Raw genomic sequence first — 26222 nt, forward strand, 5'->3', positions numbered from 1 at the left:
CAAAAGGTAATGATGCGGTGCTTTGTGACCTATGCAAAATTGACATGGCATATCACAAAAGCACTACTGCGACGCATCAGCATAATTAATAATAGTATTATTAATGTTATTATACTTTATCGATATGGGCAGATCATTTAGAAATATATATTTTTATTAACCTGTGCATGTGTTTGTGGTTTGTTTTCAGGGATTAATCAGGGACTTTCAGGGATTAATCAATGTATCAAAAAACTATTTTCTAGATTAATTGATTACAGAAATAATCGTTTAACCCGGCCCTACTTCAGAGTCTGTACGGAAATTGCAGGTTTACCTCAAGGTCGTCGTCGTCCGCCTCGCTGAAATGCTGGTGGTTGTCTGGGTTGTTCATCTTGTCCAGGAGGTCGACGGCGAGCCTCCTCGTCAAACCAACCTGCGCCACAAACACGTGCTGCGGGGACGACCGCATGTTATATTCGGAGGGGTGCCAACTTTTATAGCAGGACAAAAGGACTTACCGAGAGGAGCTTTTCCGCTGTGGGTCTCTTCTTGGGGTTCTTGGTCAGAGACACTTTGACGAAGTTATGGAAGGCGGCAGACCTGCGGGTGTCGGGTTAGAATCTTCACTCTCTTAGGATTGTTGCCAGGAGATGGACTACGCTGATGTTTGCCGGCACTCACCATTTGTTTTTGTCTTTTAGCTTGGGAGGCTGGAAGCTGCTTTTTGACATCAAAAACAAAGCCCTAAAAAACACACAGAACATAATACTACAATGTGTAATACTACATATGTGTAATACAAGTGCAATACTACATTTTGTTTACTGAAATTCCACATTCTGTTACTGTATAGGTTATTGTTTTTTGTACATATATTTACACAGTTGTTTGTCAATGTATATGTGCCCTGTGATTGGCTGGCGACCAGTCCAGGGTGTACCCCGCCTCTAGCCCGAAGACAGATGGGATAGGCTCCAGCACCCCCCGCGATAAGTGGTATAGAAAATGATGGATGATAAATGATACAACACTAAGTAATGACGATTCACCGGCAATTCTTTCCTAAGCAGGTATGCCAAACAATAGCGAGTACATTACATCAGCTGGGGTAGGCTCCGGCTCTGTGTTTCCTCGGTCATTATGGAGCAGCTGAAGAATATATATTTGTTGAAGAAAAATCAACACTTTCACTATTTATATTATTAATTTACATTTTGTTTTTATATCACTGATCTATTTACTTTTTTTTTATTTATTTACTTCATTATTTACTCTTAAAATATATATACATATATATTTTTTCCCCAAAAATGTGCTGTTTTTATTTCTGAATTTTTAATTAATTTAAAAATTTTTTACTTATTATTAAATTATTAATATATATTAATTATTTTTTTTTACTTATTATTAATGAGTAATCTTATATTATGATATCTTTATAATTTATTTTATTCACTAATCTATTATATTCACTCATATTTACTTACTTTTTAAAATGTACTTCTATAATTTACCTTTTACTCATTTTTTGAAATTGACTTCATAACTTAGCTATGAAAAAAATTCTAAATTCTATTTTTGACCAAAAATCTGCCAAGTTTTATGATGATTAATTTTTGTAATTGACCTATTCACTCATTTGTGTTTACTTACTAATAATTTTTGAATGGACTGATTTTGACATCAGGCCTCATAGCTATGAGACCCGAGTTCGATTCCACCCTTGGCCATCTCTGTGTGGAGTTTGCATGTTCTCCTTGTGTATGCGTGGGTTTTCTCCGGGTACTCCGGTTTCCTCCCACATTCCAAAAACATGCTAGGTTAATTAGCCACTCCAAATTGTCCATAGGTATGAATTTGAGTGTGAATGGTTGTTTGTCTATATGTGCCCTGTGATTGGCTGGCCACCACTCTCGCCCAAAGACAGCTGGGATAGGCTCCAGCACCCCCTGCGACCCCCGTGAGGAAAAGCGGTAGAAAATGAATGAATGAATATATTTACACTTATTTTGAAGAGCACCTGTTACTTTTATATTTATATTGTTATTCTTTGTTTTGCAACTATGGTGCATTCAAGGACCACTGAACAAAGTGCAAAACTGCTTGATGACATCACATTAAGGGCATCACGGTGAAAGAAAGGGACCTTTTTTTTTTAACAATAGTATATGGATGCTGTAGATATTCGCTTTTGAGAAATGACTGTTTGTTATGAAAATAATAATAATATATGCATGTTGTAAACACTTATGTACACACTTGGGCATGGTTGTGTAGCGCAGTGTGAGTGCCCCCTACCTCATGGGGTGCAGGTCAAACATGGGGGGCTGCAACTCGGCCAACTCGATGGACGTGATGCCCACGGCCCAGATGTCACACAGCTGGTTGTAGCCGCCGTTCTTCTCCACCGCCGCCACTTCCGGAGCCATCCTGCACCGCCGGGAATGACGTCATGTTAGGTCCGCTGAACGTGGCAGACAGCGACGTACTCACCAGTAAGGCGTCCCGATGAAGGATTTTCTTTTGGCAATGGTGGCTGTTATTTTTGCCGCCACGCCAAAGTCCGCTGCAGCGAGGACACCAAAAGGGGAAGAGTCACGTGATGACGAAATAGAACCTTCAGGAAGAGCGAGAGCCGCTTACCTAACTTCACGTCGCCGTCGTTTGTCAGAAGTATGTTGGCTCCCTGCAAACAAACACGCATGTGGTTATTTCAAAATAAAACACCTGTTTCATCGCAACACGTTCTTAGAACCATCCGGCACGGTCAAAGCCTCATCACGTAGGTGATCTGGCGCTGCTCTGCCGCCAACGCGAGAGGAAACAGGAAGTGCTTTGCACGTAAGAGCATCTCTGACCCTCTCACGTGGAAGGGGGTTAGCTCGAACCTTAGGGGAGCGGTCATGGCCAGCAAATGTTTGACCTTTTTTCACGTTGCCACGGTGCGCATTCAGCTCCGAAGGGCCCCCGAGGACCAATTCATTAACATTTTTGAAGCAGATTCCCAAAAACAGCAGCGTGCTCCTGTCATAGAGAGGATCTTTGACCAGCATTTTAGCAGTAGATCCTTAAAATCCACAATGTGATCCGGTCTAATTTATTGGATCTTTGACAAGTTTGATGCCTAAAATCACTCCTGTCATTTAGAGGATCTTTGACTCATGTGTTTTTTTTGCAGTCGGTCAATAAATATAGTAAAGTGCTCTTGTCATGAATAGAGGATCTTTGAAACACATTTTTGCAGCAGATCCATGCCCATTGGTCCTTAAAGGGGACCTATGATGCTTTTTCCACTTTTCTTAACTATATATATTTATGTGAAAAAATGTGTGTCAAAGATCCTCTATTCATGACAGGAGCACTTTAGAATGTCGTATTCTGGTGTTAAACCATGCCAAAGTTTCAGATCAAGAGGTTTGGGCATTGGGAAGTGAGTCCTAAAGAAAGTTTGGGATGGCTCAAAAGGCGTGTTAAAACTGGCCCTTTGTGATGTCACAGAGGGGCTGACTTCCTTATATGGGCATGGCTGGAAGCTCTCTGCCCTCCCCCAAGCTCTGCTCTGATTTGTGTGTGTGACCGATCACAGCAGAGTGGGCGCGCCCGGAGACGGCCCGTACGTGGAATAAGTTAAAACAGATCGTTTTGGCGGGAAGCACAAATCCAAGGAAATACAGCTGGAATAGGTGCAGATTCTGGAAGATCTGGAAAGCTTTATGTGGGGATTGTTGTGTGTAGCTGCTCTATAGGAGTCCACAAAGGGTCGAAAAATAAGCACAAAAATAAGCGGGGTGTACCCGGCCTCTCGCCCAATGACAGCTGGGATAGGCTCCAGCACCACCCTAGTGAGGATAAGGTGCATAGACAATGGATGCATGGACTTCTGTCATATAGAGGATCTTTGACTGGCGTTTTTGGCAGTAGGTCCTTAAATATAACTAAATGCTTCCGTCATACATAGCGGGTCTTTGACCAGCAGAGGTCATGTGACATAAAGGATCTTTGACCAGCGTAAAGAGACTGTACTGCTGGTGTTAAAATTTAGGAGGATCTTATCTTTTCTTACAATGTGCCCCCCCCCCCCGACTCAATCTGTCCCGTGACGTACCTTGATGTCTCGGTGCATCTTGCCTTTGATGTGCAGGTATCCCAACCCCTGCAAAGCATACCAACTAACTGTGATTAACCGTGTGATTAACTGTTGATTAAACCATTCTAAACGCTGGCTCACCTGTAGGGTCTCCCGGCAGACGTACGCGATCTGCATCTCTGACAGGGGACCCGTCACTGCAACACCAAGCACGTTATTGTGCAAGTGCAGGGATATGGGGGGGTTACAGTTTACAGTTCAATGTGATGAGATGTTCACCGTGATAAATGTCCTGCAGGGATCCGCCGCCGCAGTACTCCATACATATCCAAAGCTTCTCTCGGCTGGAAAGAGCAGAGAAGTTCATGCGTTTAGTTGAATTATTACCAAGTACAATGAGACCCCGGTGTCCCAGATGGGGACGGAAGGGGGCGGATTCACGTAAGACTGTGTTAGAACGAGTCGAGTTGACTGACTGCGGTCAGAAGCGCGTGCTGTGTAGGTATTTGCTCAATTTTGCTAGCTAAAGATAAAAACAAACATAGTCTCACAAATACAAAGGATACTTATACACACACATATACAGGGTGCTTTTTTGCAGCTGCGCTGTAATAAGACCCGTTTACTTGTAGGCATACAGGGACTGCATAAGTATTGTTGTCAGGAATAAACAATCTGATTCTCATTTTATAATTTTTCCCACTTAGAGTCCTTAGGGGGAGGATTTCTACAGCTGGTGTCACGCCGTGCTTGGCGGCAGCGGTGGCGACAATGAGTCTGTCATGCGGCGTGTCTACCGCATCAAGACAATACAGGTTAAACCGGCTGGATGTTGGGAGGCAGCCTCGCCACTTCCTCTCCGCCACAAAACACAAGCCAAGCGAGGAGCCTCGTGGTTGAGTGCGAGTCATACTTTAGACGCTGTGTGTGGGGTGGGTGGGGGGGGGGGGGGTGTTCGCAATAACAGGTGTCATGTGACTATCTGCCACTGGCTCTTGTAAAAGCAAAGTGGGAATCCAGCAGTCTTACCAGAGGTAGCTCCCAAAGTAGGCCACGATGTTGTGGTGCATGCATTCCTTCACCATGAAGATTTCCTGCTGGATGATGGAAAAGTCATCGCCTGGAAAGAGAGTTGGGGTTAGAGAAGAGGCACACGGAAAACAAAGTAGAGCGCCATTTTTTTAGCCATTTTTCTTCCAGTTGTCCCTCGACACGTCGCAGTTCATAGTCGCAGTTCATAGTCGCAGTTCATAGTCGCAGTTCATAGTCGCAGTTCATAGTCTTTTCAAAAAGTAACGTTGACTGCCAAAGACGTGTATGGATTAGGGTTTTTTTCGGGTCGATGCCGATACCGATTTTTTCCCATCACCCTTTACCCGATCGCTGATTTTGCTTGGCCCGATATTTGTGGCTGATACTGCTTTTGTCCCTCAATTTACATTAAAAAAATTCATTCATTCATTTTCTACCGCTTTTTCCTCACGAGGGTCGCGGGGGTGCTGGAGCCTATCCCAGCTGTCTTGGGGCGAGAGGCGGGGTACACCCTGGACTGGTCGCCAGCCAATCACAGGGCACATATAGACAAACAACCATTCACACTCACATTCATACCTATGGACAATTTGGAGTTGCTAATTAACCTAGCATGTTTTGGTGTCATTAGGCCTATTTTAAAATGTTCTTAAGCCCCCCCTAAATAATTTCATATTTTTTCTTGATTTAAAATAAAATATATATAGTTTTTCCAATCACAGCGTACATATTATAAAGTCAAAATATTATGAAAAATTTGAAATCGAAAAAAAAAAAACGAAAAAAAAAACAGCACAGTTGAGAGTAATACAGTAAACCTGGGATATATCGGATTCAATTGTTCCCATTGGTTTTGTCCGATATAAGCGAAATCCGTTATATGCGTATACCGGAAAATGTCCGTTTTATATATATCGGATTTATATCCGGTATATGCGTAAATCGGATTTTATCCGTTATAAAAAGGCACTTCCTTGACTATGTTTCCAATGTACCTGGACGCGCAGGCAACGCTGCAAACGCTGCAAATGACGTCGTATAGCGGCCTGTCACCATTCGGCGAATCGGAGCGCCACGATGCGGCCATCCGATATATGCGAGGGAAATTTAATGGAAATGCATTGGAACGGGACTGGAGATTTTGTCCGAAATAGGCAAAATCCGTTATAAAAAATCCGATATATGCAATGAATTTTTATTGGAAATGCATTACAGAAAAATCGGTTCTTTTTTATCTGTCCGATGTGAGCGAATTTCCGATATATCCGAGTCCGATATATCCGAGGTTTACTGTAGTAGGCTTGTTAAAGATGAGATATTTACAAAATATCTACATTACCTTTTTTTTTTTTTTTTTTTTTTTTTTTAAAGTATGCGGCCCTCGCTGGACAAAGATTTGAACACGCCTACGTTGAACATTTCCTCTCCGGCTCAAACCTCCAGACAATCACCCAGAACGTGAACCATCAGAGTGGCGAGTGTGACCTGGTCTCCACCTCTCCAACATACCAAAACAGCCAAAAAAGAAAAGCAAAGGAAGCCAGCCAGCTGCTTCCAATTGTGCAGGAAGGTGCTCCTGCCATTGATTAGTGCGAGGTTAGAATGCAACAAAATCCACGTCAGCGCTTGTACTCCTTTTTTCCCCTCGGAGAAGCAAGACAAAAACCTCGTGTAGCGCTAGTTACATGTTAGCCAACGCAGGAAGGCAAACAGCGGCTTCCCTCACCCTGTGAACTCAGCCGTGATGCATTCACGGTCTTACCAGCGTTGGGTACGTTACTTTGAAAAAAGTAATTAGTTACAGTTACTAGTTACTTCTCAAAAAAAGTAACTGAGTTACTCCACTACAAATTCTAGCCAATCCTCATTGATTATGTGGTTATATCACCCCCACTGTGCAACACTCTCACTGCGCTGCAGATTAGCTACAAAGGAAGTCGGTGATATATTTTTATTTTGACTATTTTGTCAAAAATAGTAACGGCATTACGCTGACGGTAAAAGTAATTAGTTAGATTACCCATTACTGAAAAAAATAACTGCGTTAGTAACGTCGAGAGATGATGGCCAGGAATCAGTAACTCCAACCACTTCTGCCTGATGCTTGCCTCTTTAAGAACACTAAACAAAATGATCTTTCCTTTACACCGGAACAGTGTAAAATAACGTCAAATAATAAAAAAACTAATATTTTAAACGCCGTTATTCCCCTCACTGGGTCTTACACAAGTGGGATATTTTTAAGTCTTTTCAGAAATGTTCAATTTCCTTACTTTGGAATACATTTGAGTGTTGCAAAGGGAGGCTTTGACTTGACTTTGTTCTCTCAACCCTGTTGAGTGACTTCACTCATCTCATTTGCATATCATGACATCATCAGGCTCAATAATAATAATCATAACTTCACCATACCCAATAACCAACAGGCTCATCAAAATGTCACTTGTCATACTCTTCCTCGTCTCTCACGCCAACACAACTATCATCATTGTCGTCATTTACACTTCAAGCTAGCTAAACTCCTTAACTTTGCATAGAAACACACCCAAGTGTTGCTCCCATGAAAGTCATGGCCGCCATCTTTCTGGTGTAAAACAGTATCAACAAATTCATCCATCTTCTATGCCGATTGGAGCCTATCCCGGCTGACTCCGGGCAAGAGGCGGGACACGCCGGTGAGGGCACCGTTTTGCGGAACGCCGCCCCAGGACTCGCATCCGAGCATCATCCATCGGGTCGTGATGTCGGGCCAGGATGAAGGGAACGCCCTGATGGCCTGGGAGCCCCCCTCCCTCTCCATGGCGAGCCCGGTCCCATCCCGGGTTGGGCCGCGCACCACGCCCTTTTGTGATCCTGCTAGTATTATATGCTTGTCTCAAAGATTAAGCCATGCAAGTCCAACTACACACGGACCTGTAGAGGGCGGGGGGGGGGGTTTGTTGGAGCATGCAGACACGTTCAGTGCAGAGCGAATGTTGGTTGTGTCGGACAGGCGTTGTGCACACTGATATTTGATCCCCTCTCCGGGCACAGAAGAAGGCAGCGGATGCGGATGTAGGGACCCAGCAGAGGAGGCTAAACCTGCTTTTCCTTGAGTTTTTCAGTGTATCGTATCACGTAGGAAGACTAGAAATAAATGCATTGTACATGTTGTAGTAAAACAAGCATTGTTTGCCTTGATATAAGCTAGGAAAATTAATTTTACACACAAGTAGCTCTTGAACATTTTCATTTTGTGAAAGTATTTCGCAAGAACAAACTTGGTATCAACCGATTTCACTTATGAATTATCAGTATCGGTGAATTTTTATACTTTATATTTCTTAGAATGTGCTGGAGGCCGAAATTGGCCACCGGGCCACACTTTTGACACCCCTGCACGAGACAAGTGGAGCACATTGGGTCACTATTCAGATGTAAAACACACACACACACAAACTTGCAGTGCTTAGCAAAATTCCATGTTTTTTGGCCTGGAGTCCATGCTGACAGCAAGCCGAGCAGGCCACAAACATTTGGGAAGCTAATTCAAGTGACTTGACTCGAAAAAAAAAACAAAAAAAAACACATCTCCCATTGCCCACAGCGGTCGCTTCTCGAGGCGCCAAACTTGTGAAGCCACTTCCTCTGCGACTGCTTCACTTCTTGTCTCAAAACCTCTAATACGAGAACAATGTTTTTTGGGTTTTTTTTTTTTTTTAAAGGCTTTTGTTTGATTGTTTCCGGAGTTTTACAAAAAAAAAATGACAGCTTCGGGCTCCAGATGATCAGCACAAGAGCTGCTGCTGCTGTTTGTTAGCCGGAGGGCTCGGCCACTCCTTCCTGCTGCTTGTCGTCTTTTACCTCATGCCAACATCGCGTCTGCCGGTCAAACCAGTTTGATATTGCGGCGCAGCGCGGAGCTGTTGATGCAAAAGGTGCGACTCTACAACACGGGTCAGCTGACAAGACTCCTTTGCTTGGGGCTCGATGACAGCGTGAACAAGGAGGCGCGGGGCGGAGCTGCTGGGGTGGTGGAATTGGGAGCACAGTTTTAGTGCATGTTATAGTCTAATGAGAAAAATATTAGAGCCCTCGAGACATGAAATAACACCCCTATATCACCTTTACACTCCTATTAGTATCACCTTGTACTTCGGTACGAGGTGCATTATTAAAAAAACAAAAACAAAAAAAAATCCTTAAACTGTATTATGGAAAGCAGGAAGTGAACAAATGTAACTGTTACTGATTGTAAAAGTACCAGATGGAGGGGTAGGATTTAATAAGGTCATATCACCTCGTGCTTCGGTACGTGACAAAAATAAAAATAAAAAAAATAAAAAATAAAAATTAAAAAAATTACATAAAAATTAAAAATGTTTTAATAAAAATTAAAAAAATTAAATAAAAATTTAAAAAATTAAATAAAAATTAAAAAAAAAAAAACTTAAACTATATTAGGAAAGCAGGAAGTGAACAAATGTAACAGTTACAGATTGTAAAACTATTAGGAAAGCAGGAAGTGAACAAATGTAACAGTTACAGATTGTAAAACTACCAGATGGAGGGGTAGGATTTAATAAGCTTTGCTTCTTCCTACTCCTTTTGGACATGTGGAACTGGGAACTGATTATGGGATGCATTCAATTGGAATCTGATGCATGTTCAAATGAAATTAAACCATTAGCATTAGCGGACAGAAGTAATACTCATACTCATGTGTGATGCTCATGTGTCTCATCCAATTTGGAGAGGTTATCGCGTGGACCTCACAGCTAAGAGACCAGGGTTCAATTCCACCCTCGGTTTCCTCCCACATTCCAAAAACATGCTAGGTTAATTAGCCACTCCAAATTGTCCATAGGTATGAATGTGAGTGTGAATGGTTGTTTGTCTATATGTGCCCTGTGATTGGCTGGCCACCAGTCCAGGGTGTACCCCGCCTCTCGCCCGAAGACAGCTGGGATAGGCTCCAGCACCCCCCGCAACCCTCATGAGGAAAAGCGGTAGAAAATGAATGAATGAATGAAGTTCAACTATTTGGAAAATTAAAAAACAGGCAAAAAGACCAAATAAATGGATTGTGAAATAGAAAATCTTAGATAATTTTGAAAGAATAAAGTCCAAATATTATGAAAATATTCATCATGAGAAGAAAATTTACAAAAAGGAAGTTCAACTATGGGCGGCACGGCGGACGAGCGCACAGACCTCACAGCTAGGAGACAAGGGTTCAATTCCACCCTCGGTTTGCATGTTCTCCCCGTGCATGCGTGGGTTTTCTCCGGGTACTCCGGTTTCCTCCCACATTCCAAAAACATGCTAGGTTAATTAGCCACTCCAAATTGTCCGTAGGTATGAATGTGAGTGTGAATGGTTGTTTGTCTATATGTGCCCTGTGATTGGCTGGCCGCCAGTCCAGGGTGTACCACGCCTCTCGCCTGAAGATGAGGAAAAGCGGTAGAAAATGAATGAATGAAGTTCAACTTTTTGGAAAATTAAAAAACAGGCAAAAAGACCAAATAAATGGATTGTGAAATAGAAAATCTTAGATAATTTTGAAAGAATAAAGTCCAAATATTATGACAATAACGTCATCATGAGAAGAAAATTTACAAACAGGAAGTTCAACTATTTGGAAAAAAAAAACAGCCAAAAATACCAAATAAATGCATTGTGAACAAGTGAACAACGGCAATGGAAGAGACAAAAAGGGAGGGATCGGGGCCTCCCCCTGTTACATGGGCGCGTATGAATGAAAGAGAAAGCGTGCGTGTGGAGCTAAATCTCTTACTTGACTCCCTCGACATGCGGCTGAGCTCCAGCGGTTCGCTGGTGCCGTTAAGCCTGTTAAATCCCACTAATCTGCATCGCCGCGACGATGATTCCGACAGAAGGCCGACATGGGCCCACGGGACGGGGCGAGACAGGACGGGGCTAAATGTCTTACCTGCTTCCAGCTTGATGATCTTGACCGCCGTCATCTCGCCGGTTTGTATGTTGCGAGCCTGTAAAACACAAAACATGTGAGGCTCTGTGATCGATTACACCTGTCTGCTGAAAAGACGCATAAGCAAAAAGAGACCTGTGAGGGTTAAATAAGGTTAAAAAGCATGACATAATGGCGGCCCCCGTGGGAAACACTTGTGCCAGATGACGGCCAATCAACATTGTGTACAGTATATCCGTGTCGCCACAAAGAGTGGATCAATCCATGTTTAAGTAGGCCGGTTTTCCAGATTCAGGCCAAGACGGGATGCTCGCTAATCCACGGGGGCCCGCCGAAGCCAAGCGACAAGGGGGCCAAATGGTGCGGCGACAATGAAAATTGCAGCAGATGGATAAACAAGGACGATCTCCCGACAGCAAAACTGTTGTGTGTGTGTGTGTGGGGGGGGGGGGGGGGGCAATCTAAAAAATACGATAGATACAGTAGTACTTCGGTTATCACGTTTTGCAGAAGGTCCACCTGTCACTGGGGAGCAGCATATCCATCATATCTATCAGCATTGGCATCCCCCAGGGGTGTGTCCTCTCCCCACTGCTTTTGTCCTGATATATACAAATGACTGCAAATCCTCAATTTCTGGTAACTTACCTCGCAACCTGATTTTCACTTAAAGACTTAAAATGTCTTTCTAATATTGACACTTTATGCTACTAAAAATTTTACGTTATTCTCGATAAAATTTTTATTTTTGCTAAATTACTACGGAATTACGAGGGGGGCCTAGTGTGGTAACAAACATGGCTGATACAAATGTTTCTGGTAACTTACCTCGCAACCTAATTTTCACTTCAAGACTTAAAATGTCTTTCTAATATTGACACTTTTTGCTACTAAAATTATGTTATTTTCCGAACAATTTTACGTTATTCTTGATAAAATTTTTATTTTTGCTAAATTACTACAGAATTACGAGGGGTGCCTAGTGGGAAAGTACAACTTTGTGTTTTTTTTTTCTATTAAGACTTAAAATGTCTAATATTGCCACTTTATGCTACTAAAATTACATTATTTTTCCAAAAATTTTACGTTATTCTCGATAAAATTTTTATTTTTGCTAAATTACTACGGAATTATGAGGGGGGCCTAGTGTGGTAACAAACATGGCTGATACAAATGTTTCTGGTAACTTACCTCGCAACCTAATTTTCACTTAAAGACTTAAAATGTCTTTCTAATATTGACACTTTTTGCTACTAAAATTATGTTATTTTCCGAACAATTTTACGTTATTCTTGATAAAATTTTTATTTTTGCTAAATTACTACGGAATTACGAGGGGTGCCTAGTGGGAAAGTATAACTTTATTTGTGTTTTTTTTTTCTATTAAGACTTAAAATGTCTAATATTGCCACTTTATGCTACTAAAATTACATTATTTTTCCAAAAATTTTACGTTATTCTCGATAAAATTTTTATTTTTGCTAAATTACTACGGAATTACGAGGTGGGCATAGTGTGGTAACAAACATGGCTGATACAAATGTTTCTGCTAACTTACCTCGCAACCTAATTTTCACTTAAAGACTTAAAATGTCTTTCTAATATTGACACTTTTTGCTACTAAAATTATGTTTTTTTCCTAACAATTTCACGTTATTCTTGATAAAATTTTTATTTTTGCTAAATTACTACAGAATTACGAGGGGTGCCTAGTGGGAAAGTACAACTTTGTGTTTTTTTTTTTCTATTAAGACTTAAAATGTCTAATATTGCCTGACAATAAAGGGAGTCTATCTATCTATCTATTTATGCTACTAAAATTACGTTATTTTTCCAAAAATTTTACGTTATTCTCGATAAAATATTTATTTTTGCTAAATTACTACGGAATTATGAGGGGGGCCTAGTGTGGTAACAAACATGGCTGATACAAATGTTTCTGGTAACTTACCTCGCAACCTAATTTTCACTTAAAGACTTAAAATGTCTTTCTAATATTGACACTTTATGCTACTAAAATTATGTTATTTTCCGAACAATTTTACGTTATTCTTGATAAAATTTTTATTTTTGCTAAATTACTACGGAATTACGAGGGGTGCCTAGTGGGAAAGTACAACTTTATTTGTGGTTTTTTTTTCTATTAAGACTTAAAATGTCTAATATTGCCACTTTATGCTACTAAAATTACTTTATTTTTCCGAACAATTTTACATTATTCTCGATAAAATTGCAACTTTTTTCTCTTCATGTTTTATTTTTTGCTAAATTACTACGGAATTACGAGAAGTGGCTGATAATTAGGAGTGTAAGAAAATATCGTTTTGGCGATATATATCGCGATGCTTCAATCCACGATACTGTATGCGATTTGTACCTATTGGTCCGGGATGAGTGGGGGAGGGGGGGGCAAAAAAAAATCTACAGCGCACAAAAAAAACCTTATCAGCAACCTGAAATGGCAGCACCGCCAGAAACCTCTGTGGGGTGACAGTGGCTGCTCGGCGCATGTGCCCAAATACAGCGCACCTTGCTGGGCCACGGTATCTTATTGGTCTTGAGGAGCAGGAAGTTATCAATTTGAAAAAAATATATATATTGTGCATGTCTAAAAATTACTTCAGATTTTTTTCCTTTGTTGGTTTTCTTGTTAAATGCCATTTTAAGAATGTGTCACAGGCAACAAATGCACTGCAACCGCACTTTGGAGATCCGAGGCCTAGCCACAGTTTGACACTGGAACAGATAATTTCTATTTACATTGCGTCAGTGGTCAAGCAGAATTCTGTAAGTTGATTTATAATCCGTATTGAGATGACATTTTGTTGGTCATGTGATGTGATGTGATGTGAGGTGCTGGTTCTTCTACTGTACCTTGTAAACATCTCCATAGGTTCCGCTTCCCACCCTCTGAATGAGCTCAAAGTCATGCTGAGGGTTCCTCCTCTGGATCTCACCACTTGGCCGGGCAAACATGTCCATAGTAAATCCGGATCAGCCTTTATTACATTTAGATCTCGGTGGTTCCGAGGACCGAAGATGCTGACTTTATTCAGAAGGTTCTTGCTGGAGGTGCTCCATGACCTGGTGATGGATAAGATTAGTTTCATGATAACTCCAACTGCTAAAGTTGTTCTCGTTCCCCATTGAGTTAACTAACGGAAATATGCTAAAAAGTAGCTTGAGTTTAGCAACACTTGCTTGGCACCCTCCAGGAAATAGCCGCATCCAAGTCAAGCATTACTTTGAACGGAGGGGGAGTTAGCATAAGAGCTAATGCTAGCTAGCAAACTTAGCTAGTAGTCCAAACAAGGGCTGATATTCTTACCGTTTGCGACACAAGCAGCCTGGGCGTCAAAACCGGGCATTTTAAACACTCCAGCGGGTGTTTAAGTGTGCAATGGCGTCGAATGATATGAAAAAGAGAGTTAAAAAAGCGTCCTCTTTTGTTATCGATGAAAGTGTGCGTTAGGAAAGTTGAGGCGGCTCTCCTCTTCGGGGGGGAAGCAGCCGCGTTCTGGCTTATTTTTTACGACATGTCATCCTCATTAGGGGGTAGATTCAGAGAAGAGTCGTCGTGATCCAAAAACTAGAGATTAGAAAAGACTCCATGCGTTGGTTAAAAAGAGCTAAAAAAGCGAAGAAAAGCAAACAGACTGTTGCTGGTAATCTCCGCAGACTTTCAGACAGGATCCAGGTGGTGCATTCAGGGGAGCCACGTCAAAATGTATACGAGTAAAAAACATTAGAATACACTCCTGGGAAAAAAAATATTAAGACAATTTTAGAATCAATAGAAAGTTTCTGATTATAATCTAGTACATTAGGGGACATTTGTATTTTTGGAGTTCAAATTTTGTGGCTGGTTTATTCATGTTATTACATTTACGACGGTCCATAATGCTACCATGCATTCCACGTTCCCTTGTCGACACTGCCCCCTATGGTTGGAATGTATAAATGCAATGGCTGCATTAACGCAATAAAACAGACTCTAATATGTATTTCTTATATTTTATATTTATATTTAAGTATGTTTTCCCTATCATATACAGCGAACAACTCTTTCTCGGTATCTACTAAGCAAACACCGGCGCCCCCTGGTGGCCACTTCTACCTCCACCACCATCCTCATCATCCTCCTCCTCCTCCTCCTCCTGCAATGCGAGCATCGCTGAAGAAGGCTTCACCCAGAAGGCGCATCCTCCCTCCCACAGCCACCCATGACTGCCGACTAGGGTGGTGCACTTAGCGGACAAACAGAGAGGGATTCTTGTTGGGTGTTTTTTGTTGTTGTTGTTGCAAGGGCGTTATGGCGAAACACCGCAAAGACAGGGACAGCTGGGGTGAGTGTACGTACGGCATCTTTAATTCAATATACGTCATTTTAAGGTGTGTGCGTGTCGTTGTTGTTGATGATGATGATAATGGGTGTCGGGGGGGGGGGGGGGGGGTTCATTGACTTTGATATGAGCTTCAACCATCACTGTTTGTGCTGCATCACCAGATGACGTTTATTTAAAGACAAAAAAATTACGACGTTAAAGGCCCCCATCGCCCCCCATTGAGGCGTCCGTGATAAATGTGCTTTTGATCACGTGCAATTATGTAATTTTGCAGCAGTAAATAGCTCACAATAAATAGCTCATTATCCGCATCCACATGTGTGAAAATAATAACCTGTGATAGTGGAATTGTATTATGAAAGCAGGATTGGCTCATGAATAATAGTGATAAAATGGGTGGGGGGGGGGGGGGTATGACCCACTTAAAGGCAGCCAGCGCCCGGGTGAGGCCTTTTTTTTTGCGAGAGAAGCCTCTGCATCCCTCCTCCTCCTCCTCCTCCATCTGTCATGGATGGGCTCGCCTTGCAAAACTGCAAAATCATTATTATTATCATGGCGGGGAACATCTAGAATCAAACATTCCGTTATGTTAATAATAAGCGACTGATTTGTGTGAGAGCTTGTTTCCATGGTCACCACCGGAGCACACCTCCATCATCATGGCGCGCACGATAAAAACGCTTCAAAACATCACAGTACATTCACACATTTGATGCAAATCTGGGTTAAAAATGCGACCACAGGACTTAATTTGCTTCTTTTTTGTTGTTTTAAGTGACATAAAGATGTTCCCCCACATCAGAATACAAATGGTAGTGTCCTGTTGGAACCAGGAAGTAGCATTATAGCTAACCAGACTAGCACAGGCAAACAAAAACCACGATAAATGAGTCATTTACCCTCGTCATTCCACAAAATGGAATGGAAACAGGCCAACACAAAGAAAAAACAACAATTAGATAAATAAAACACCCCCTCATCAGAATGTACACGGTGGAATCTGGTTAGTCCCATCCTAGTGTCTTACGTTGTTTTTTTTTCAAACCAGGACGTACCCGATTATCTCACAAAACTACAACGGACAACAAAATAAATTTGATTAAGGGTGTTTTTTTGCAACTTTACTAATAAATGAAAGTCCCCCCCATGTCAGAATATACATGGTAGAGTCGTATTTGTCCCATACTAGCATCTTATGTTGGCTTCCACAAACCAGGAAGTAGCTGGTTATCACAAACTAGCACATACAACAAAAACAATGATAAGGGGGTGTTTTTCCGGTTCGACTGATAAACGGAAAGGTTTCCCCCAAGTCAGAATGCACACGGTAGAGTCCGATTCGTCCCGTCTCACAAACCGGAAGTAGCTGGCGAGCTCACCAACACAGAAATATTTTATGTTCCTGTCATTCTGCTTTTGTCAAAATGAAAGTTCCCCCATGTCAGAATGTACATGGTAGAGTCGTATTTGTCCCATGCTAGCATCCTATGTTGGCTTCCACAAACCAGGAAGTAGCTGGGTATCATAAACTCGCACAGACAACAAAAACAATGATAAAGGGGGTGTTTTTCCAGTTTGACTGATAAACGGAAAGGCTACCCCCAGGTCTAAACGGAAAGGCTTCCCCCAGGTCAGAATACACATGGTAGAGTCCGATTCGTCCCGTCGCACAAACCGGAAGTAGCCAGCGAGCTAGCGAGCTCACCAACACAGAAACATTATATATTCCTGTAATTCTGCTTATATTGTTTTGTACAATTTAAGTTTGTAATAAAATGTTTAACCTTAAAAAAAACGCCAATTTGATAGAGTTTTTCTTTTTTTGCCGTTTGGCTAATGAATGACAGGCGTTTTCCATGAACCAGGAAGTAGCCGGCTCGTCCACTTCACTAGCAGAAACCAAAACAACAATTTGGTAGAACGTTTTTGTTTGTTTGTTTGTTTTGCTGTTTGAGTGATCATGATTTCTGAGTCGTATGACAATTATTTTAATTATAAATAATTCTAGTTATTTATATAGTATATAGTATATTTATATAGTATATATGGACCATTTCTTGTGGCCAATGAAGCCAACATGTTTTTGGAATATGGGAGGAAATTGGCCGAGGGGTGAATCGAACCCAGGTCTTCTCGATCATAATTTATATAAATGATATAATTCCACATACATGATTAAGTGAAAATATATGTATAAAATAAATCTACAATGTAAATAGTACATTGTAGTACTTTATAAATGAATAATACATTGTACACCCTGCTGATTGCCGTCTTTGGTCCTATATTTGCGTTCTACCTAATAATAGACACGTTTCCCCCCTATAACGGCAGGGTCCCTCGGTGACAAGAATGTCTACGACTGGAGTTCCGAAGAGGAGGAGTCGGACGGGCGGGCGCGGCCCATCCAGGTTCTGCTAGTGAAAGACGACCACACCTTCGAACTGGACGAGGCGGCGCTGAGTCGCATCCTGCTGGCCGAGGAGGTCCGGGACCGTGAGGTGGTGGCCATCTCCGTGGCCGGAGCGTTCCGTAAGGGGAAGTCCTTCCTGATGGACTTCATGCTGCGTTACATGTACAACCATGTGAGTACTATATCTTCTTGTACTTTGCTGTCAGGAGAACGCAAACAACACGGTAACTGTATCTCACCTCCCGCAGGCGCGCCAAGACTGGCTCGGTCTGGCGGACGAGCCCCTGACCGGCTTCTCCTGGAGGGGGGGCTCAGAGAGGGAGACCACCGGGATCCAGATCTGGAGTGAGGTCTTTCTGGTGGACCGACCTGATGGAACAAAGGTCAAATCTGTGTTATTGTTGGGATTTTAAACGACTCCAGAAATTTTGGACAACATTGACCTTTGTGTTCAATACCCACACAGGTGGCGGTGTTGCTCATGGACACACAAGGCACCTTTGACAGCCAGTCCACACTGAGGGACTCGGCCACCGTCTTTGCCCTCAGCACCATGATCAGCTCCATGCAGGTTGTGCACAGAAGCTAGCATAAAGGTAGCGTACGTCGAAGGGCCTTTTCTCCACATGCTGACGACGACTACTCCTGTTTAGGTTTACAACATCTCACAGAACGTCCAAGAGGATGACCTTCAGCACCTGCAGGTAATTTCAAAACATCTTTCAAAATTCATTTGATGGATTCATCCGCAGAGTGAATACATCGTGTAATTTTTGGAAAATTTGATTGGGAAAAACATTTAATATTATGGAAATAAAGTCATAATATCATGAAAAAAATTCTGAGAGGAAAACAGGAATTGTTTTACAAAAAAAAAAACAAATATCCAAAATAGCATTTTATAATAAAAAAATAATGTCAAAATAATCAAAATAATGTAAGTAGCACAGATGTTTTTAAAAGTTGTAATATTATGGGAAAATATAAAGCAAATTACAGTTGTAATTATTGGGGGAAAATTACATTATGGGAAAAAAATGGAAGAAAAGTTGGAAAATTAAAAAAAATGCAAAAATGGGGGAAAACGGCTGTAATTTTATAGAATAAATCTAAATATTAAGTGAAATAATTCACAGTTTCATGAGAAAAAAGTCATAATTTAAGAAGATAAAATACAAAGATAAACTACAGTTGTAATTTTCGGGGGGGGGGGATGATAATATTTTGGGAATAGTCATAATATTATGGAAAAAAGTTATGGAAAGTTGGAAAAGAAAATGGGGGAAAACAGCTGTAATTTTATACAATAAATAAAAAATATTAATAGAAAAAAATAGTCATAATTTAAGAAAATGAAATATAAAAATAAAGTAAAATACAGTTGAATTTTTTTTGGGGGGAATGATAACATTATGGAATAGTCATAATATTATGGGAAAAAAATGAAGGAACGTTGGAATAGAAAATGGGGAAAAACAGCTGTAATTTTATACAATATATAAAAAATATTAACAGAAAAAATAGTCATAATTTAAGAAAATGAAATATAAAAATAAAGTAAAATACAGTTGTCATTTTGGGGGGGTGACTATGGGAATAGTCATAATGTTATAGAAAAAATTAAAGAAAGTTGGAAAAGAAAATGGGGGAAAACAGCTGTAATTTTATATTAAGAGGGAAAAAAATCACATATTTCTGAGAAAAAAATGTTATGAAAAAAAAGTTATAATTTAAGAAGATGAAATATATTGGTGAGAAAAAACGTGAAAAAATAGACATTCCTTTTGCTTGGACACGGCTGATGTAAACAAACAAACAGCCAAGACATTTCCCACCTTCTGTAATACCACTTTGAGCCTGAGAGGGCAGCAGTGAGGCTCACGCGATCAGCTCGGTTTTGTCCTAGTGGAAGTATGCTGCCCCCTGCCGCTTTGCAAGTCCAATGCAGGCATGTGGCGCAGGAATAACATGCTTTACGTTAGAGATGTAACCATGAGATATTTGTCACGTGACTTTGCCTCAGCTGTTCACGGAATACGGCCGACTGGCGATGGAGGAGACGTTTCTCAAACCTTTTCAGGTACTTTGCATTGTTGTCTTAAGTGATGAGTTAAAAAAAAAGGGACGGGGGGGCACAGTGACATGGTTGCGTTTCTTTCCCAGTCCATGATATTCCTCATCCGAGACTGGAGTTTCCCCTACGAGTTTCCATACGGGCAGGAAGGAGGCATGAAATTCCTGGAAAAGAGACTGAAGGTCAGTCGGGGGTCATATAGTGTCGGTTTCAGGTGGGAAGCGGAGCGTGGGAAACTTTAAAAGTGTCTTTTTTCCTTTTAGATCTCGGAGAACCAGCACGAGGAGCTGCAGAATGTCCGCAAGCACATCCACTCGTGCTTCACCAACATCTCCTGCTTCCTGATGCCTCACCCGGGTCTCAAGGTGGCCACCAACCCGCACTTTGACGGACGGATTAAAGGTACATTTTCAACCACTTCCTTCCTGTTGGAATTCTGGAATGCCGGAACGAGTTCTTCCTGCAGAGATCGACGCCGAGTTCACCAGCAACTTAGAGCTTCTGGTCCCGTGGCTCCTCAGTCCTGACAACATCGACGTGAAGGAGATCAACGGGAGCAAAATCACCTGCCGAGGCCTGCTGGAGTACTTCAAGGTGCCGAACCACCGAATCCTTGTCCTGATCCCATCCTCAAGTGGCTGCACTAAAAGGTTTTTTATGCTTCTGTGTGTAGGCCTACATCAAGATTTACCAGGGCGAAGAGCTCCCGCATCCCAAATCCATGCTCCAGGTAACATAACGCCCGCATCCGTACGGTGTGACGTCATGACAACGAGACCAGCTGTGGTGTTTCTCATCAGGCGACGGCCGAGGCCAACAATCTGGCAGCCGTGGCGGCCGCCAAGGATCTGTACAACAAGAAAATGGAGGAGGTGGGTCCGAGTCCGGGGAGCGCGTTGTACGCGTTTTTATTATTAAGAGTGGGTTCGTTCCTGGCAGGTGTGCGGAGGCGACCGCCCCTTCCTGGCGCCCAGCGAGCTGCAGGCCCGCCACGCCGTGATCCGCGAGGAGGCGCTGCAGGTGTTCCGCGGCGTCAAGAAGATGGGCGGCGAGGAGTTCAGCCGCCGTTACCTGCAGCAGCTGGAGGGCGAGGTGGACGAGGTGTTCGTTCAGTACATCAAGCACAATGACTCCAAAAACATTTTCCATGCCGCCCGCACGCCGGCCACGCTCTTCGTGGTCATATTTGTCATGTACGTGGCGGCGGGCATTACGGGCTTTGTGGGCGTGGACATCATCGCCAGCCTGTGCAACATGGTCTTGGGCCTGGCGCTCATCACGCTCTGCACCTGGGCCTACATCCGCTACTCGGGCGAGTACAGGGAGCTGGGGGCCGTCATCGACCAGGTGGCCGGAGCCCTGTGGGACCAGGTCAGTCCCGCTTTCGTCCCGTCCGCCATCCCATCCGTCACCGGATGTCATCATGTCTTCCTTTGCCAGACGCTATCAACAATGTTTACCGTCTGTCGTCATGGGCAACGTGAGATGGTAGCGCTAACAGCGCTAACCCTGCTGCATGTCAACCAACCGAAACTCACGCCCGATGGTGGGCGTCTTTAGGAATTGGAAAACAAATGGGGCTTTCCGTTACGCTCTATTGCTAGCGAGTAAACACAGAAGTAAAGCTTGGGGGGAAGGCATGGAGTTTATACAGCTTATACACCTATGCCCATATAAGGAAGCACACCTCTGTGACATCACAAAGGAACAGTTTTTACCACGCCTTTTCAAACCAAGCGTTTTGAGCCATCCTTGCTGACTTTATTTCCAAAATATTTGGACTTTATTCTCATAATATTATATACTTCTATATTATAATATACTTATTGTAATTAATATACTTTTATAATTATATAATATTACTTTTTCGGCAAGCTAATCTACCCAAAATTCAAACTTTCTGCTTTTAATTTCTCATAGTATTTTTTTATTTAATTTTTTTTAACATTTGTCCTTGTAGTTTTTCTTCATGATGACTTTATTGCAATCATATTTTGCCAATATTCTCGTAAGATTACTACTGGGTTTGTTTTTTTTCCTCACAAATTTTTGCAACATTCCTCATGTACATTTTATTCTCATAACATACCTTTTTAATTCTACAAAAATGGCTAAATTTTTTGTTTAGTTTGTTTTTCCATCATACTACAACTTACAAAAATAGCGTCTTTGTCTTTAATATTGCAACTTGCATGATTTTTCCATGTTACATTCTGCTAAAAACAGGACTTTTTCTGGTTCGATGACAACTTTTTCGTTGAAATATTTTGACTTTATTCTTACAAAATTGCAAAAAATTTTTTTTGATTATTATAAATATATTATAACGAAATATTATAAATTATTATAAATATTGTAGTATGTGCAGTGGGCCAATAAAATGGCCCCCAGGCAGCACTTTGGACACCCGAGGCCCAGTCTAGGTCATGTAATGCAACCCAACAAGTAGCTTTTTAGGTTAAAAGGTTTAAAAACAAGGTTATTATTATTATTATTATTATTATTATTATTATTATTATTATTATTATTATTATTATTATTGTCCTACCTGCACCTGCTCTCGAACCTTGACTCCTGATCTGCTCCAGTACTTCCCAGACCTCCCTGACCAAGGCTCTTCTTTGCAGCTTATAGGTTCATGTAACTCCTAAAGACAAACAAGAGGCATGATGCAGTTACACAAGACGGCCACCAGATGGCAGGCGTCTGCTTGAAATTAGTGCTTACTATTGAGTTCTTATTGCATGTGTTTACTCACCATGTGTTTGTCTTTTGTGCATCTGCAGGGGAACACCAATGAGGTAAGCCACGTGCCTCACATAGAATGCATCCTATCGTTGACCTCTGACCTCTGACCTGGAACCCCCCCCCCCCTTACAGGCGCTCCACAAGCTGTACAACGTAGCCGCCAATCACAGGCACCTGTACCAGCACGCCTTCCCCAGGCATCAGACCGCCGAGGCCGCCGAAGCCGGCGAGGAGCGCGACAAGAAGAAGGACTGAGCAAGCGCAGCGGCGGGCGTGGTCGTTCTCGTTCATCTCGAAAAAAAAACGACGGGATCGTACACGTACGCCACGTCCGAGCATCTTCACACGTCAGCCGTCGGTCGGCACCTGGAACGGGCCGCCGCGGGAACTGGAAGCAACACGCGTAGAGAAAAAGATCCCGATTCCTCATTGGCGTTTTTCTTCTTCTTCTTCTTCCGGAGGAAGTACGTCGTTTATCGTCTATCGGAACGAAAACAACCACAGTCACCGCTCAACCGTCAACCGTCGTTGGGTTCACCTGCACCGTAGCGTTACTTAATGATGCCTTTGCAAAGATCATTGCCACTGGGTGTTTTTCAATACTTCTATTTGGCCAGTATTCTCGGAACATGACAATTCCGGAAAAAAAATTCCGCAACCTCATTCCCCAACTTTTTGTCTGTTTTATTGTTCATATTACGACATTAAAAATATTTCAACATTATGCTACAAAAATTACGTTTTGTCCTCCCTACAATTTTGGCGTCACTGTCGTAAAATTCCAGCTACTTTCCCGCTAGATGACACCTTTTTTTTTTTTTTTTTACATATTCGGAATTCTCGGAAAATCACACCTGTCTAATTCCACTTTCATCTGGTAACCGGGACTTCATTGTCATCATATTTGGACTTTATTCTCATGATAAACATGTAACAGGAGAGTAAAGGTGACTATAGGGGTGTTATTCCATGTCTAGAGGTCTCTAGTCATGTTAAACAGCCTATTTAGTAGACGGTAAACAGGTTTTCTATGTCTCGTTTTCTGTTGTTATGTCTACTATAATGGATAACAGGAGAGTAAATGTGACTATAGGGGTGTTATTTCATGTCAAGAGGGCTCTAGTCATGTTAAATAGCCTATTTAGTAGATGGTAAACAGGTTTTCTATGTCTTATTTTCTGTTATGTCTACTATACTGGATAACGGCAGTGTAAAGGTGACTATAGGGGTGTTATTCTATGTCTAGAGGGCTCTAGTCATGTTAAACAGCCTATTTAGTCGATGGTAAACAGATTTTTTACATCTTATTTTCTGTTATGTCTACAATACTGAGTAACGGTAGGCTAAAGGTGACTATAGGGGTGTTATTTCATGTCTAGAGTGCTCTAGTCATGTTAAACAGCCTATTTAGTAGATGGCAAACAGATTTTTTTACATCTTATTTTCTGTTACATCTACTATACTGGATAACGGAAGTGTAAAGGTGACTCTAGGGGTGTTATTCCATGTCTAGAGGACTCTAATATGGTTATAATGCATATGCACTGTAAACATTCCATTTATCGATAATTGTATTGTAATTCATTTATCACAGTCGGGTCTGGAACCAATTAACCGTGATGAATGAGGGACTTCACAGGTTATATATGACATTTTATATACAATACAGAGTTTGGGAAATAATTGTGGTTTTGTTTGTTATGAAATGGGGCTTTATCTTACTCAATGGGGGCAAATGTGACGAACATAGAGATGAAGCAACGCGGTAAGAGCCCTTTTAAACGGTGTCAATGAAAATCTTTGTAAAGGCTTCAAATGTGCATGTGCACCTAATGTGGTCTGTGAGTGGATTCCCAAGCTATAAATAATATACTTAATGACGCATTGTCCGCATGGTGTCCATGGTTTAGAATCTTTTGTGTCATCTTTTAACATCTCAAATCATGTTTTCAAGAGAGGAGAGAAATAAGTTCCTGTGATTCCACGCCACATGCTTCATAGGCCAGACATGTTTGTCACCCCCACCCCCTTCCAAAGCATTGCTGTGTCCTTCTGCCCCCCTGTGGGGAATCCCTGCCACTCGGGAGTCGGTGCTTGACGTGAATCGGGCGGGGAAAGAATGCTCCTTCCTGATTTCTGTCAACATCCCAGCTCCACTTTTTGCACATTCATTAGCCGACTGTTATTGTCCCTCGTCGTTGACGTCACGTTTTTTTTGCACATTCATGACCGACATCACACCTCCGGGGGGGTTTGAAGCATTTAAAAGGCTCTGCAGTCTTCCACGCTGTTTAGCATCATCCACATCACGACGCCACAGAGGCTTCCACGCCGCTGCTGATGTGTTCCGACGTAGCATTCATGGGTTCATCTTGGCTTGTGTTCCATCGTTTGCGATATGAAAATGTAAATAAACTAGCGAGCGAGTGGCTTGTTGTCCGTGTTCATCCCTGATCAGTTTCAGACTAGATAGGACAGCTCTAGTCTGAGGGGATGGGATCCTCCAGAGGACCAATGGCACATGTTTCATACCTTTCACACCACTACCGTTGGCTGGCAGATGCCGACTGACGTTTCCTACCACTGGAAGAGTTGGGGAAGAAGACTTTGGATCCTGCACCATCCCCTAGGACCAGTGCTGTCCTATCTAGTATTTGAGAAACACCTCATTACACCTGCTCAGACGAGAGTCTGAACTTTCATTGATTCAATACAACTAGATAGGACAGCTCTGGTTGAGAATCAGAATCTCTTTTGTCATTTTACATAAAGTACAATGAAATTGCAGGAGCTCCACTTTCAGTGAGCTGTCCTATCTAGTCTTTGAGCAAAAATTGATTAAGCCTGTTCAGATGGGAGACAAATCTTTCTCATCTAGTCTATGACCAAGAACTGATGCGAGGCAAAACATCTTCTAAAAGACCCTCAAGAGTCCAGTTATAATCGATTCTATACTTACGACTAGGTAGAACAGCTATAGTGTAGCTGTCCTATCTAGTCTTTCAGCATGAACTGGTGTACCCTGTTTAGATGAGGGTAGAAACAACTAAAAGACCCTGAAGAGTCCAGTTGTAATTGATTCTATACTTACGACTAGATAGGACAGCTCTAGTTGAGCTGTCCTATCTAGTCTTTCAGCATGAACTGGTGGACCCTGTTTAAATGGGAGGCAAAACAACTAAGACCCCGAAGACTCCAGTTGTAATTGATTCTATACTTACGACTAGATAGGACAGCTATAGTGTAGCTGTCCGAGCTGTCCTATCTAGTCTTTCAGCATGAACTGGTGAACCCTGTTTAAATGAGAGGCAAAACAACTAAAATAACCTGAAGAGTCTAGTTGTAATTGATTCTATGCTTACAACTAAATAGGACAGCTATAGTCTAGCGGTCCTATCTAGTCTTTCAGCATGAGTTGGTGAACCCTGTTTAAATGAGAGGCAAAACAACTAAAAGACCCCGAAGAGTCCAGTTGTAATTGATTCTATACTTACGTCTAGATAGGACAGCTAGACTAGAGCTGTCCTATCTAGTCTTTCAGCATGAACTGGTGAACCCTGTTTAGTTGAGAGGCAAAACAACTAAAAGACCCTGAAGTGTAAGTTGTA

At 42.0% G+C, this 26222-nt stretch overlaps 2 protein-coding genes across 13 annotated transcripts in view; one reads left to right on the top strand and one right to left on the bottom strand.

The window, feature by feature from the left end:
- map4k5 (mitogen-activated protein kinase kinase kinase kinase 5) overlaps positions 1 to 15123 on the bottom strand; it is a 37146-nt gene extending 22023 nt beyond the window's left edge. For 2 of the 8 annotated variants that reach the window (XM_058056990.1, XM_058056987.1), the window contains exons 1-13: positions 14362 to 15123; positions 13908 to 14117; positions 11034 to 11091; positions 5099 to 5189; positions 4349 to 4413; positions 4211 to 4266; positions 4088 to 4135; positions 2626 to 2668; positions 2476 to 2548; positions 2281 to 2412; positions 664 to 726; positions 501 to 582; positions 317 to 433 (exon numbers count right to left, since the gene is read on the bottom strand). In XM_058056990.1, the coding sequence (XP_057912973.1) occupies positions 317 to 433; positions 501 to 582; positions 664 to 726; positions 2281 to 2412; positions 2476 to 2548; positions 2626 to 2668; positions 4088 to 4135; positions 4211 to 4266; positions 4349 to 4413; positions 5099 to 5189; positions 11034 to 11091; positions 13908 to 14015 (936 nt within the window). In that variant the 5' untranslated portion in view covers positions 14016 to 14117; positions 14362 to 15123. The remainder of the gene's footprint in view (positions 1 to 316; positions 434 to 500; positions 583 to 663; positions 727 to 2280; positions 2413 to 2475; positions 2549 to 2625; positions 2669 to 4087; positions 4136 to 4210; positions 4267 to 4348; positions 4414 to 5098; positions 5190 to 11033; positions 11092 to 13907; positions 14118 to 14361) is intronic. The other 6 variants (XM_058056989.1, XM_058056991.1, XM_058056994.1 and 3 more) reach the window with 4 other exon arrangements.
- Positions 15124 to 15164: 41 nt separating this feature from the next.
- Positions 15165 to 25043, top strand: atl1 (atlastin GTPase 1). 5 transcript variants are annotated; one of them, XM_058057021.1, is made up of 14 exons: positions 15165 to 15385; positions 17714 to 17964; positions 18041 to 18175; positions 18259 to 18363; positions 18446 to 18496; positions 19816 to 19872; positions 19956 to 20048; positions 20130 to 20268; positions 20333 to 20460; positions 20540 to 20596; positions 20667 to 20738; positions 20806 to 21237; positions 22653 to 22667; positions 22747 to 25043. In XM_058057021.1, exons 1-14 carry the CDS (start codon positions 15346 to 15348, stop codon positions 22867 to 22869), a joined length of 1698 nt encoding a protein of 565 aa, XP_057913004.1. In that variant the 5' UTR covers positions 15165 to 15345; the 3' UTR covers positions 22870 to 25043. The 5 variants fall into 5 exon arrangements, 2 of the variants coding, with proteins under 2 accessions (XP_057913004.1, XP_057913005.1); XM_058057022.1 differs by having other exon boundaries at positions 15165 to 15379; XR_009120222.1 differs by having other exon boundaries at positions 20806 to 22667.
- Positions 25044 to 26222: the final 1179 nt, after the last annotated feature.

This window comes from Doryrhamphus excisus, chromosome 19 (assembly GCF_030265055.1).
Source record: "Doryrhamphus excisus isolate RoL2022-K1 chromosome 19, RoL_Dexc_1.0, whole genome shotgun sequence".
In the NCBI taxonomy this organism is placed as follows: domain Eukaryota; kingdom Metazoa; phylum Chordata; class Actinopteri; order Syngnathiformes; family Syngnathidae; genus Doryrhamphus; species Doryrhamphus excisus.

Coding starts and splice junctions, on each gene's coding strand:
- atl1 (XM_058057021.1), top strand. CDS start 15,346: ATGGCGAAACACCGCAAAGACAGGGACAGCTGGGGTGAGT. Junction 18,497..19,815: donor ATGACCTTCAGCACCTGCAG/GTAATTTCAAAA, acceptor ACTTTGCCTCAG/CTGTTCACGGAATACGGCCG. Junction 19,873..19,955: donor CGTTTCTCAAACCTTTTCAG/GTACTTTGCATT, acceptor TTTCTTTCCCAG/TCCATGATATTCCTCATCCG.